The following is a 13,858-nucleotide window of genomic DNA, read 5'->3' as shown; positions in this document are numbered from 1 at the left end:
GTGGGGTGAGAATGGAGATTTTACAGTATCCTTCCCCTGGAGTGAGGAGGGAATGGAGATTTTACAGTATCCTTCCCCTGGAGTGAGGAGGGAATGGAGATTTTACAGTATCCTTCCCCTGGAGTGAGGAGGGAATGGAGATTTTACAGTATCCTTCCCCTGGAGTGAAGAGGGAATGGAGATTTTACAGTATCCTTCCCCTGGAGTGGGGTGAGAATGGAGATTTTACAGTATCCTTCCCCTGGAGTGAGGAGGGAATGGAGATTTTACAGTATCCTTCCCCTGGAGTGAGGAGGGAATGGAGATTTTACAGTATCCTTCCCCTGGAGTGAGGAGGGAATGGAGATTTTACAGTATCCTTCCCCTGGAGTGAGGAGGGAATGGAGATTTTACAGTATCCTTCCCCTGGAGTGAGGAGGGAATGGAGATTTTACAGTATCCTTCCCCTGGAGTGAAGAGGGAATGGAGATTTTACAGTATCCTTCCCCTGGAGTGGGGTGAGAATGGAGATTTTACAGTATCCTTCCCCTGGAGTGAGGAGGGAATGGAGATTTTACAGTATCCTTCCCCTGGAGTGAGGAGGGAATGGAGATTTTACAGTATCCTTCCCCTGGAGTGAAGAGGGAATGGAGATTTTGCAGTATCCTTCCCCTGGAGTGAAGAGGGAATGGAGATTTTACAGTATCCTTCCCCTGGAGTGGGGTGAGAATGGAGATTTTACAGTATCCTTCCCCTGGAGTGAGGAGGGAATGGAGATTTTACAGTATCCTTCCCCTGGAGTGAAGAGGGAATGGAGATTTTACAGTATCCTTCCCCTGGAGTGAGGAGGGAATGGAGATTTTACAGTATCCTTCCCCTGGAGTGAAGAGGGAATGGAGATTTTACAGTATCCTTCCCCTGGAGTGAAGAGGGAATGGAGATTTTACAGTATCCTTCCCCTGGAGTGAAGAGGGAATGGAGATTTTACAGTATCCTTCCCCTGGAGTGGGGTGAGAATGGAGATTTTACAGTATCCTTCCCCTGGAGTGGGGTGAGAATGGAGATTTTACAGCACCCTTCCCCTGCCATGCCCACCAAGCTACGCCTACCAAGGAATGCCACACCCGCCATACCACGCCCATAGAACCAGTAGTAAAACAATTTTGAATCCCACCACTGATTGGGAGGAAGTAATCTTCCCTTTGTGATGCAAAAGCTTTTAGTAGGGTCAACTAGCAACATTGAGATGGACAGATCTGGAATCCTGAATTGTGGGGGTACTCACAAAATGACTAATGAGGACCCATGATGGCCATGACTGGGTCAAAATAACCATTTACAGAAAGTCAAGGGTGTTGCTGCTGACCACATCCTAGTCCAGTTCCTTGTGGCTGATCTAATGCTTAAGGCACCCGGTTGGAAAGTGGAAGATGGTGAGTTCTAGTTCCTCCTTAGGCATGAAAGCCAGTTGGGTGACATTGGGTAATCACCAGGAGGTCGTTGGTACGAAGAAGCACCCATCCAAACATAGGGTGTTCCAACATAGGCCCTTTAAGAAGGGTGGACTTCAACTCCCAGAATTCCCACAGCCAGTCATGACTGGCTGGGGGAATTCTGGGAGTTGAAATCCAGGCATCTTAATATGGCCAAGGTTGGGGGAAGGCCGGCCTTAAGCCCTTCCTTAGGCTGACAACTTGCATCTTGACAAATCAAGACCTTTCCAACTGCAGCCTCGCTTCCTGCTGTATGAATTTTGATTTACGAGATTTGTTTTTCCTCCTTGTATTCATAATGGGAAGGAAAGCAGGGAAGGGGGGGGGCAGAAACCCCAGCCACTTGTCCGTCAAAACCTGCTTCTGCATTCTACTTGCCTTCTGCTCAATTATCCGAGCCCACACACAACAACCCTCGTGATCATTTCTTGGACGTCTTCTTCTCCTCCGCTCATTATTTATCCTGGGGAAAATCTGTTCGGAAATAAACATGTCCGTTTCCTCCTCCTTGTCACCCACAACAACAAACAGCTGTAAGCACGGAGCAGCCAAAATAAGAAGGGAGCAACGCAAGCGTCTGACCGCAGGAGGAAATCAGGGGTGAGCTGCTAGGGGGTTCCCGGGGGTTCGGGAGAACCTCTAGCCAAGATTCTGTGCCGTTCGGAGAACCCTCAAATCCCACTCCTGGCTGGCCCCGCCCATCCCAGGAGTCTCCAAGTGGCCTGTTTTGGATGCAGGTAAGTGCAGGGCGTTTGCGGAGGCTGGGGGAGGGCGAAAAATTGACCTCCCGGAAGTTTGGAAAGGCCAGAGGGCTTCAGCGGAGCCTGGGGAGCAGTGGTGAGTTCCTACCGGTTCGGACCGGTTCCGCCGAACCGATAAGTGTTTGGCAGCCTGGCCTGCCGCACCCCAAACCGGTTCTCTGGATGGCGCCATAGGTGCTGCCATCTTGTTTTTTTCCTTTTCTGCATGTGCAGAGCAATTTTATTGCACTGTGCATGCACGCACAACGCACATCAAGTGCGTGCATAAGCGGAGTGCCCACAAGCGAACCAGAAGTAGTGACTGCCAGGACCCACCCCTTCTGGAGAGGCTATTTTCACCTTTTCAGAGGCTCGAAGAAAGCCTCCGGAACCTGGGGAGGGCAAAAACACCCCCCTCCACTGTGGTGCAAGAGGTCGACTAGGCCACGCCCACCCAGGCCACACCCACCCAGCAACTGAGCAGAGAACCCCTTGCTAAAAATTTTGAAGCCCAACCCCTGGATGTTAGCAATCTCGCGTTTGAGACTCAAGAGCTGCCGTGGGGTGGGGTTGAGCTCCCGTCCTCTGCTTCAGCTCCTGCTGGGAACATGGAAGGAGTCCCCAACTGGACATCCCCCATCGCAACGTTGATGTCACCGGCTAATCCTTTCAACCCGGAAGAACCTCGGTGCTGCTTCTGACATGAGTGCAAAAAAAAAAAAGTCACAAGCATCAACCGGAATCTCACATCATCTCTAGAGTACATGCCTACAAAGAGGATGGCATTGTCCTGCAGATTCACCCTGAGAGCCAAAGGCCAGGAAGTGATGAAAATGATGAGAAAAATTAGTCACATTCCTTCCAGTAAAATCCATCTCGATTTCCCAAGATACACGTTAACTCTGCAGGACTTGTGCGACTCGTAGGTTTGTGATCCCTGGATTGCTATTTTGAATGCAGAATTCATGCAGCTGGTCTAGTTTAATAGAAAGAAGGACTAGGGGAGACATGATAGCAGAGTTCCAATATCTCAGGGGTTGCCCCAAAGAAGAGGGAGTCAAACTATTCTCCAAGGCACCTGAGGGTAGAACAAGAAGCAATGGGTGGAAACTAATCAAGGAGAGAAGCAACTTAGAACTGAGGAGAAATTTCCTGACAGTGAGAACAATTAATCAGTGGAACAACTTGCCTCCAGAAGTTGTGAATGCCCCAACACTGGAAGTCTTTAAGAAGATGTTGGATAAACCATGTCTGAAACGGGTATAGGGTTTCCTGCCTAGGCATGGGGTTGGACTAGAAGACCTCCAAGGTCCCTTCCAACTCTGCTATTCTATTCTATTCTATTATCTATCTAAATTAATTAATCCGTGGAACAGCTTCCCTCCAGAAGTTGTGAAAGCCCCAACACTGGAAGTCTTTAAGAAGATGTTGGATGGCCATTTGTCTGAAACGGCATAAAGTTTCGTGCCTAGGCAGGGGGTTGGACTAGAAGACCTCCAAGTTCCCTTCCGACTCTGCTATTGTATTGTATTGTATTGTATTGTATTGTATTGTATTGTATTGGTGTACGATCACAATTGAGCTCAAAATTTCTGTGACTAAACAAGTGGGTATGTTTATTTGTATTTTTAAAATATATTTTTGTATACCACCCTTAATGGATGGACGGACAGACGGACAGATGGACAGACAGACAGATCGAAAGAATTCTTTATTGGCCAAGTGTGATTGGACACACAAGGAATTTGTCTTTGGTGCAGATGCTCTCAGTGTACATAAAAAGCCAAGATACATTTGTCAAGACAGCAATGCTAGTCATAGGGTACAAATAAGCAATCAGGAAACAATCAATATCAATCGTAAGGATACAAGCGACAAAGTCAAAGTCCTGTAGTCATAAGTGGAAGGAGATGGGGGATAGGAACGATGAGAAAACTAATAGTAATAGTAACACAGCCTTAGTGAATAGTTTGACAGTGGTGAGGGAATTATTTGTTCAGCAGAGTGATGGCGTTCGGGGAAAACCTGTCCTTGTGTCTAGTTGTCTTGGTGTGCAGTGCCCTATAAAGTCATTTTGAGGGTAGGCGTTGAAACAATGTATGTCCAGGATGCGAGGGGTCTGTAGATATTTTCACATTATTTTTAGAAATAACTCAAGCTGGCAAACATATCCAACAGACCTTCCTCTTTCCCCCCACAGCAACAGCCCTGTGAGTGGACTGAGCTGAGAGAGGGGGTCTGGCCCAAAATCATGCAACCACTTTCATGCCTAAGAAGGGACTAGAACTCACCATCTCCTGGTGATTAGCCCACAGTCACTCAGTCAGCTTTCATCTGACTGAGTGAACTAGTCTGAGCTGGGACTAAAACTCAGCAACTGCTGGTAATTGGCACAAGATCACCCAGCCAGCTTTCAGGTCTAGAATTCATGGCCTCCCAGTTTGTCACCTGGTGCCTTAATCACTACACCAAACAAGGGCAAAAAGCAAGCCAGGTTAACAGAATGAGCTCTAAACTTCCAAACTTTCCTTAATCATTGTCTTTTAATGACCCCATAATCAAGGGGTGTCCAAACGTGGGAACTTTAAGACTTGTGGACTTCAACTCCCAGAATTCCCCAGCATGCTGGCTGGGGAATTCTGGGAGTTGAAGTCCACAAGTCTTAAAGTTCCCAAGTTTGGACACCCCTGCCATAATCCCTTGCAGGGTGGCGTCTGGGCAAATGAATGGAGCCAAGTGTTTACTGGCCAGATGCCTTTCCCGTCACCAATGCTGAGTTATATTCAGCAGACATAATCTCAACGTGCCCAGAGAGAGAAATATCTGCCTCTACCTAGGATTGAACTCACAGCCTCTTGATTGTGAGGCGAGAGCGCCAAACGTTCCTTAATATGAAGGAGAAATCAAAACAACTCCTTGAAATCACAACGGTCTTTGGCAAATCGTACCACCCCGTCATCCAGAACTGCACCACCCAGGGGTGGGATTCAAAAATTTTAGCAGCTGGTTCTCTCCCCGATTTCTGGGTGGGCGTGGCCTACTCAGCCTCCTGCATCATGGCAGGGGTGTGTGTTTTCGCCCTCCCCAGGCTCCGGAGTCTTTCCTTGAGCCTCGGGGGGGGGGGTGAAAATGGCCTCCCCCAGGCTCCAGAGGCCCTCCAGAGGCCGGGAACTTCCGGAACTTCCAGGAGGCCCATTTTTTACCCTCCCAGAGTCTCCGTGCGGGCCCTGCCCTTACCTGGCATCGAAAATGGGCTGCGTGGAGACTCCTGAAGAGACAGGGTGGGCGAGGCCAGCCAGTCCTTGCAACTACCGGTTTGGCGAACCAGATGTACAATTAGCATTCAGTTCGCCCAAACCTCTCCGAACTGGCTGAATCCCACCCCTGGCACCACCCAATCCTGTACAATGACATGGCATTGCATATGACATTGGAATCTCCAGCTTAGGCGCTCGTGATTTATAGCACTTTCTAGCATCGCTCTGCCGATATATCAGCAATAAAGATGGGCTCTATCTCATCACAACAATTATAGCGATGCGAGAAGAGCACCGTAAATCACTACCATGGGAAGGACCAAAGACTACACGTTGGGCATGTTAACGCAAAGTACTCAGACCTTTGGTGGACATCCACTTGGTCAAGGAGAATTTGTTATGGGTCGTGGGGAAAAGGGGAGGATGCTTAACTTTGATTGAACTGCGATGTGCACTGAACATTCTGTCCCATGTTTGCTAATCACTCTTCTTCCACTGACATGAGGTTCCTGCACCTCAAAAAGCATTCACTCCGGATACCCTGTTTCCTTGAAAATAAGACCCAACCAGAAAATAGAACCTAGCATGGTTTTTCCAGGATGTTCATAATAGAAGCCCTGCCCCCAAAATAAGACCCAGTTCAGATCATCATCTAGAAAGTCGCATTACTAAATTTCCCAAGGTGTTGGTTACTATCTTCAAAGCGCTCCATGGCACGGGACCTAGTTACCTGCGGGATCGCATCTCACCTCATACATCCCTGCGACCAATTCGCTCTCACAGGGAGGGACTCCTCCGGGTGCCATCCACTAAGCAGTGTCAACGGGCGGCGCCCAGGAGCAGAGCCTTCTCTGTGATGGGCCCAACCCTCTGGAATGACCTCCCCCCCCCCGATATTAGAACTACTACCGACCTCCGCTCCTTCCGACAGAAGCTTAAGACCCACCTGTTCCAATTAGCTGGCTTAACTGATTTATAGTCCCATTTTAACCTCCTGGCAAACATCTTATTGGGTAGTTTTTAAGGGTAATTTTAATGTTTATTTGTATTTTAATTTAAATATTGTACAGTCCATATCCTACCTTCTCCGTTTACCTATTTGTGTATTTAAGTATTTCTACATTTTGTATTTATACTGTTTTAATATGACTGTACACCGGCCCGAGTCCTGTTTAGGAAAGGGTACGGTTTATAAATTAAAGATTATTATTATTATTATTATTATTATTATTATTATTATTATTATTATTATTATTATTATTATTATTATTATTATTATTATTATTCCCAAAAACTGTATTTCCCCCAAAATAAGACCTAACTGGAAAATAAGCCCTACTGCATCTTTTGGAGCAAAAATTAATATAAAACCTGGTCTTATTTTCGGGGAAACGTGGGTACCTTATGCCTTGTGGACATCAGTTGCAGACAGAGGGAAGAGCTGAAGGAAGGAAGACAACGCAGGTACTCCTCAACTTACAACCATTGGTTTAGTGATCATTCAAACTTACATGAACTGGTGACCATGCTTTTCACACTTGGCAGCATTCCCCATGGTCCCCGTGATCAAAATTCAGATGCTTGGCAACTGACTCATACTTATGACAGTTGCAGTGTCCCTGGATCACACGATCCCCTTTTCGGAGCTTCTGACAAGCAAAGTCAGTGGGGAAGCCAGATTCGCTTAACAACCGTGTGACTAACTTAACAATTGCAGTGATTCACTTAACAACCGTGGCAAGAAAAGTCATAAAGTTTACATCAACTGTCTTGCTTAGCAACCAAAATCTGGGTCTCCGTTGTGGTCGCAAGTCAAGGACCACTGCTAAGATCCCTTCAGCGATGACCATGGATGGGTGTTTTTAACCTCCCTGCTTCATTTTTCTAACTCCCTGTTCTTTTCCATCCCAGCTTTCTCAGACTGTTCCTTTGTTGTCTTGGTTACGTCTGCAGTCTCTCCATGCACTCTGCATTTTCATTTTAATAATATACTCTTGTAAAGCACAATATTTTACTTCAATTGCATGTGTCACTGGAAAAAAATTCCTTTGACATGGAGGACATTTGTTTATCAACCAACGGAGGTTGTTTTATGCTTCTGGGTAGCTTGGAACAGCTTCGCGAACAGGACACCTCAGGAGTTTGAAATACGATCTGTATCAACTTTATATAAAACACATAAATAACAAGCATCCATCAATTCTAAAACTGCACGGGGAAGAGGAAATAATAAAAAGTCGGTGTGTTTTTTAAAACCTGTCCGCAGCCAGGAGTCGAGAAGGCGAAAGACAACATGGAAACGGAAATACATCACTGGGACAATAATAACAATGACAATAATAATAATTTATATGGCACGTTATCGAGTGTGCAAGTACTTTGCATACATTATCATGCAATCTTTACAATAAACCAGTGGATAGGTCCATATTTCTAGCTTCGTACTTGCTTGTCTCAAGCCACTTAATGAACTCGGTCCAGGCGCTACAATCACTGTATGAAGCCACATTTCATTACATTTTAATTTATGATACAGCAACATTTCCCAGTGCAATTAGTCAATGTGGGTTGTTGTTTTTTATTGCTTTTTCTTTACAATTCCCCAAATCTTTCCTGCAGCCCAGCCGCATGCTGAAGTGATCTAAGATTGCCTGGGTGCTGTAAGTTTCTAAAAATCAGTGAACATGTCAACAATTTCCACTGCCTTTTGTTATTTTGGGTCCCTGGTCCCCAGTCTAACTGACACCACAAAGATTTCTTTTTGATTGAACTGTTTGCAAATGTGCAGAAAATAATTTTTGAGCCGCGGTGACTCATGATTCATTTATAGGTTGCATTTTGCCAGTAACAAAGTACATTTAAAGTACATTTTGGCTCAACTTATTTGTTTAAGCTCCCCCAAATGAGGATAATTCAGCAATTCGGTTAAAATCGTTGCATAAACCCATCCTGGAGCGTTTTTCAATGTTATGATTCAGGTTTTTGGCTAGAATAGAATAGAATAGAATAGAATAGAATTCTTTATTGGCCAAGTATGATTGGACACACAAGGAATTCGTCTTTGGTGCATAAGCTCCAAAGAATAAAATAAATTACATTCATCAAGAATAAAAAGATACAACACTTAGTGATAGTCATAGGTTACTAATAAGCTACCAAATCGTACTAGTAAACAAATGCACCAATATAAATTGAAAGATACAAGATACATGGTTATAGTCATAAGTGGGAAGAGATAGGTGCTAGGAAGGAAGAGAAGAAGAATAGTAATACAGTCTTAATAAATTATTTGACAGTGTTGTGGGAATTAGTTGTTACTAACCGGAAGCCCCCCCCCCCTTCAATTCTGGAGCCGTCAGCAGAAATGTTGGCCTCAACTGCGGTCGTAAGTCCAGGACCACGGGTGGGATTCTACCGGTTCGGATTGATTCAGGCGGACCGGTAGCTCCAAAGATCAGCTGGGAGCGAACCGGTTCGCTCCCACAGGTAAATTGGCCGGCCTGCCACCTCTGCGCTTTATCTACCGTTATCTTCTCAGCTGAGTCGCATGGCAGAGTGGATTGCCACGCCTCAGCTCTTCTCCTTCCCAAGCAGTAATCCGGAAGGTAAGTCTTCTCAAAACTGCAGGCACATGTGCAGTGTGCGTTAGGCACATGCGTGCACGAGAGAAGCGAGTGGGCGCAAATCACGCCCTCTGAGAACCGGTTGTTAAACCAGTAGGATCCCACCCCTATATTGGTTGCTGCTGGCATTACAGCCGGTTCGGTGCATGTCCAATTTTCCGCGCCCGTGCTCGCTTTGCTCATGCAAGTGCCTGAGCTGCCCCCCGTGCACATGCACAGTTGCCCATAAATAGGTGTGCGCATGCACAGAACATTCAAAGGGGGGGGGGATATGTTGCACTGACCGGAGAACCGGTTCGGAGGTGCGGCAGACCTGGGTCGCTGGTCCGAACCGGTACGAACCCACCTCTGTCCAGTATTCTATGCTGTATAACAGCGATGGTGAACCTTCTTTGGCTCGCGTGCGATAAGTGGGGGGAGCGCAGGGGGGGTCGTTTGCAGGCGTGCCACACCCATAATGCAATGCGCGACCCCCCCAGTGTGCATGCATGCACTACAGACGCCCCCCCCCCTCCTATTTTTGCATGCTTTTTTCGCCCTCCCCAGGCTCCAGAGGCTTTATAGGAGCATGGGGAGGGCGAAAATAGCCGCCCCCGCCGAAGCCGGTTTGTTCAGAGGATCATTTTAAGCACTCTGAAGGCTTCAGGGACCTTCAGGAGGCTTCCCTGAAGCCTTCGGAGCGCTCAAAACAACCCTCCGAGCAAACAGGAAGTCCGTTCCCGAACTTCCGGTTTCCCCATAGGGGCGTTTTTTTGTGCTCCGGAGGCTTCAGGGATGCTCATGAAGCCTCCAGAAGGCCTCCAGGGGGGCGGGGGAGCCTCTTTTCGCCCACCCCAGGCTCCTATAAAGCCTCTGGAGCCTGGGGGAGGATGAAAATGGCTTTAAAAAATAGTGAACTCGGCTGGCCAGCACCTCGCGTGCCCTTACAAATGGCACCGCATGCCACCTGTGGCACGCGTGCCATAGGTTCGCCGTCACTGCTGTATAATATACCTGTATTCTATGCTGGGATGTAGTTTTGTTTCAACCAGCTGAAGATGATGACACAGAACAAATAATTTACTCCAGCAGAAAGTTATTTTTTCCCCCACTTTGCACTTCTAAGGTCCTTGCCAATCAGAGGAGTCTGGAATAGCAATGAGCTAAACTCAGAAGCATTATTTATATCTTCCCGCAGCGAAATGTTCAACTTGAAGGGATTGGAAAGGGGGAAAAGAGAGAGGGAATCGTTTCAAAACAAAACAAAAAAAAGGGGGGGGGATTCTTCAATATCTTGTGATTTCTAAACTGGAGAGAAGACAAATATGGGGAGGGGGACCCCAAAACGTCTAGGACAATTGGAGATAGTGCTAGGACAAATTAAAAAGAATACCAAACCCAGCCTTGGAGCCTACGCGACTCAATTTGATTCAGGATTCCCTACTTTTCAAGATTAAATAAGAAGGTGGTTGTGATGACACGGGGTATGGCACGAAAGCAACATAACCAGAGGACAGGTCTAGCTCTCCTTGATTGCTCCAACTGTCCCCCCCAAACGTTCCCACATTCACTACAATTCCTGGAGCAAAGCTCTCACACAGACCTTCAGCAGCCTCTGGCTGTGAGCAGTCCAATAATCCAGGTTAGCCCAAATATTAACCAGGGCCAGCTAAACAGTAACCTGAGCAAGAAGTTCAGCAAAGCAGCCAAATCCCACAAGACAGAGTACAGCCATCTCCAGGCGTTGGCAAGTGCATACGAGGCTCCACAGATTCAACGCTTGTTCCCGACTAATGCACCTCCCACCGGCACCTCCTTACATCTCCGTCCCCAGATGTGCCTTGTGAAAGTGGGGCAGGGCACTCTTCTCCCTTGTAGCTGGCTCAGTCTGCGCTGTTCTCGCCTTCTCCCTTCTCTCCGTGCTCTCGGATCAGGAGAGGGTGATCCTTGCTCTTTGCCTGAGCTCTGTCTCTCCTGCTCCTTCCTGTCTACAAGCCTTTCTAATCCTGAAAAGCCCTCCCTGGATTGACTCTGCCCTTCCCCAGTTTCCTCCAATGGAGCCACCCTCTCTATCGGCTCTTGTTCCAGCTCATCCCCCCACCATACAGTCGGACTCTAATGAGGGCATGACAGTGGTTTACAACAAACAACAAAAGCATCATCATCATCTTTATTTTCCAAGAAGCTTTCATAGATCCCCAAGGTGTTGCTAGAAAGAAGCAATTAAATCTGTGATTTGGTTGCAAGTCTCCCCACTTTCTCAGAAATGATCCACGATAATAAGAGTATTCTGGCATTTAGGCAAATGGTGGAACAGCAATCATATTCCTTGTCATTTAACAAATGTTTTGTGACGCCCGCCGAGATGTTTCAAAGATGAGAAATGCATTCACAGAGATTTTAAAAAGTTGCCTCCATGTAGAGCACTAGGTTTAGCATTTCTAACACACTCAAAAAAAACGTTCATAAATAATAACTTCATGCATTTAAGAGAAATAGACATAGTTTTAATGTTGATTAAAGGGTCAAAGTCTAGACTTAGAATACGCAAACCAAAGAAGGAACACAACTTCACATGGATGAATGATACATCATGCCCAAGAATGTCCTAAGTTCGAAATCCAAGAACACAATATAAAATCTCATTTTATTCATAAATTCGTCATCTACTCGGTGAATATAAGAATTGTAGAATGGTACATCCAAAGAGATCCAGACTATTAAAAGCAAGTTTCAAAATTATATTATAATTGACAAGAAACTATTACGAGGTCCAGTTGGGTTCTCACTGTGTGGCAAAAATGTACTCTTCAGTTCCCCCCTAGAGGATTTTACATTTAGCATTAGAATATATTAATAAGAACAAAGTACGTACTCATACAGGGATAGAATAAATGAGCAGACAGTTAAACTCTGACAATTAACACACTAGACCAGTTTCCCTCCATTGGCATGTCCTCTCCAATGGATCTTGAGAGATAATCAAAACTGTCAAAAACTCTACAGAGTAAAATGCCTTTTTCAATCCGACCTCCGAGTTCACAATGCAAATACTCCATTCTTGTAAAAGTCTAAAATCACATATTTGAACCGACAATGAGCTTCCCACTCCACAAACGATGCACAATAGCAACCAAAAGTGAAATACAGACTTCTAATGAGATGACGTCAGATTAACTATTCAGTAAATCCAAAGTGAAAGAAGTTGAGTAGTACTTCCTTGGATAATAAAGAAACTCTTGGATAACCAATAAATAAACTCTTGGAGCATCTATAAATACACTCTTGTGGGCCACAATGTATGTTTGTGCTGAGGTTGGACACAAGACAACTTAGGCAATGGACAATTTGTGAAGCCTTTACTGGCCCACCAAACTTTAGATTAATTATCCAAATGTACAACCATGACTTCTATAATTAATAAAACACCAATCTCAATAAGATCAGGTTCCTTTCCATGCTCTGGAAAAAATGGGAATAAAATTTACTTGTCCCATATCTCCGGTTGTATTCCATGATGATTTACACACCGCCAACTAGCTAGACGGACTCCTAGCAGATCTCAAAATCGCTTACTCTCACGTTGACCGATTTACACACCACAACTTTCTCGTCAAACCATTAGCAAAGCTTCACCAAAACTACAACAATCCTTGGAAAATTAGAAGTTCATCCTTCCATCGGTCAAGACCGTTAACAAATTCAACTTGCGGCGTGCCACAATGACTTCAGAAAAGCCAGTCCTACCTTCTTTAGCTTGCCACTTTTGGTACCCACGAAGGCCAACGAATGGTTCTTATAGACGTAGGCGATGATGGAGGTCATCCTGTCCTGGTCTTCAGTGAAGATGGGCAGTCCTCGTACCATCTCGGACACTCCAAGAGGGGCATTCATATCCAGACCGCAGAAGTTGTCATCGATGGTTAACAGCTACGACAAAAAGGAGGGAAGTACAAACAATATTATGTGAGAATTCTAGGTCTTGTCAAGCTCACTTACATGGGGAACATTAAGTTATGCTACATCCAAGATGTTTAAAGGAAATAGATTTATTCTGTTCTAAGAAACTATTCGATCAAAACTCTCCTGCTGGTATTTCATCAAATGCTATTTAACATATGAAAAATTGGCTGCAGGAATTGCATTATGTCTAGTTTAATGAAAAAAAGGACTAGGGGAGACACGATAGCAGTGTTCCAATATCTCAGGGGTTGCCCCAAAGAAGAGGGAGTCAAGCTATTCTCCAAAGCACCTGAGGGCAGGACAAGAAGAAATGGATGGAAACGAACCAAGGAGAGAAGCAACCTAGAACTAAGGAGAAACTTTCTAACAGCGAGGACAATTAACCGGTGGAACAGCTGGCCACCAGAAGTTGTAGGTGTGCCATCACAGAGGGTTTTCAAGAAGAGATTGGACAACCATTTGTCTGAGATGGCATAGGGTTTCCTGCTTCAGCAGGGGGTTGGATTAGAAGACCTCCAAGGTCCCTTTCAACTCCATTATTCTGTTAAGGCCAAGTAGGGATTACATTCATGGTAACCTTCTTTCCTGATGAATATGCACAAACTGTCAGACACGAAAGATGAGGTCCACGTGCGAAAGCTTAACTAAGCTGATTTATTGCTAAAAGTCTCTCCACAGGAATCTACTCAACTAGCAATCAGCAATTCTGGTGGGAATTAGACAAGGGTTAACAGCACTCAAGGAGGGTTTGCTTGTGTTTCTGGCTATGTAGGAATTCTAGCTGATCCCTCTCTTCACTCCGCCTCACAGGTCCTGCCACTCTT

General features: G+C 45.6%; 1 protein-coding gene across 1 annotated transcript in view; it reads right to left on the bottom strand.

Moving 5' to 3' along the window:
• Positions 1–13,858, bottom strand: part of PLXNA4 (plexin A4) — a 397,694-nt gene that overhangs the window by 328,247 nt on the left and 55,589 nt on the right. Inside the window, exon 3 of the mRNA XM_081957639.1 lies at positions 12,819–13,001. Within this exon, the coding sequence (XP_081813765.1) occupies positions 12,819–13,001 (183 nt within the window). The remainder of the gene's footprint in view (positions 1–12,818; positions 13,002–13,858) is intronic.

Source organism: Natrix helvetica (assembly GCF_964273705.1).
Source record: "Natrix helvetica genome assembly, chromosome: 6".
In the NCBI taxonomy this organism is placed as follows: Eukaryota; Metazoa; Chordata; class Lepidosauria; order Squamata; family Natricidae; genus Natrix; species Natrix helvetica.
This window is presented reverse-complemented; position numbering and strand designations above follow the sequence as displayed.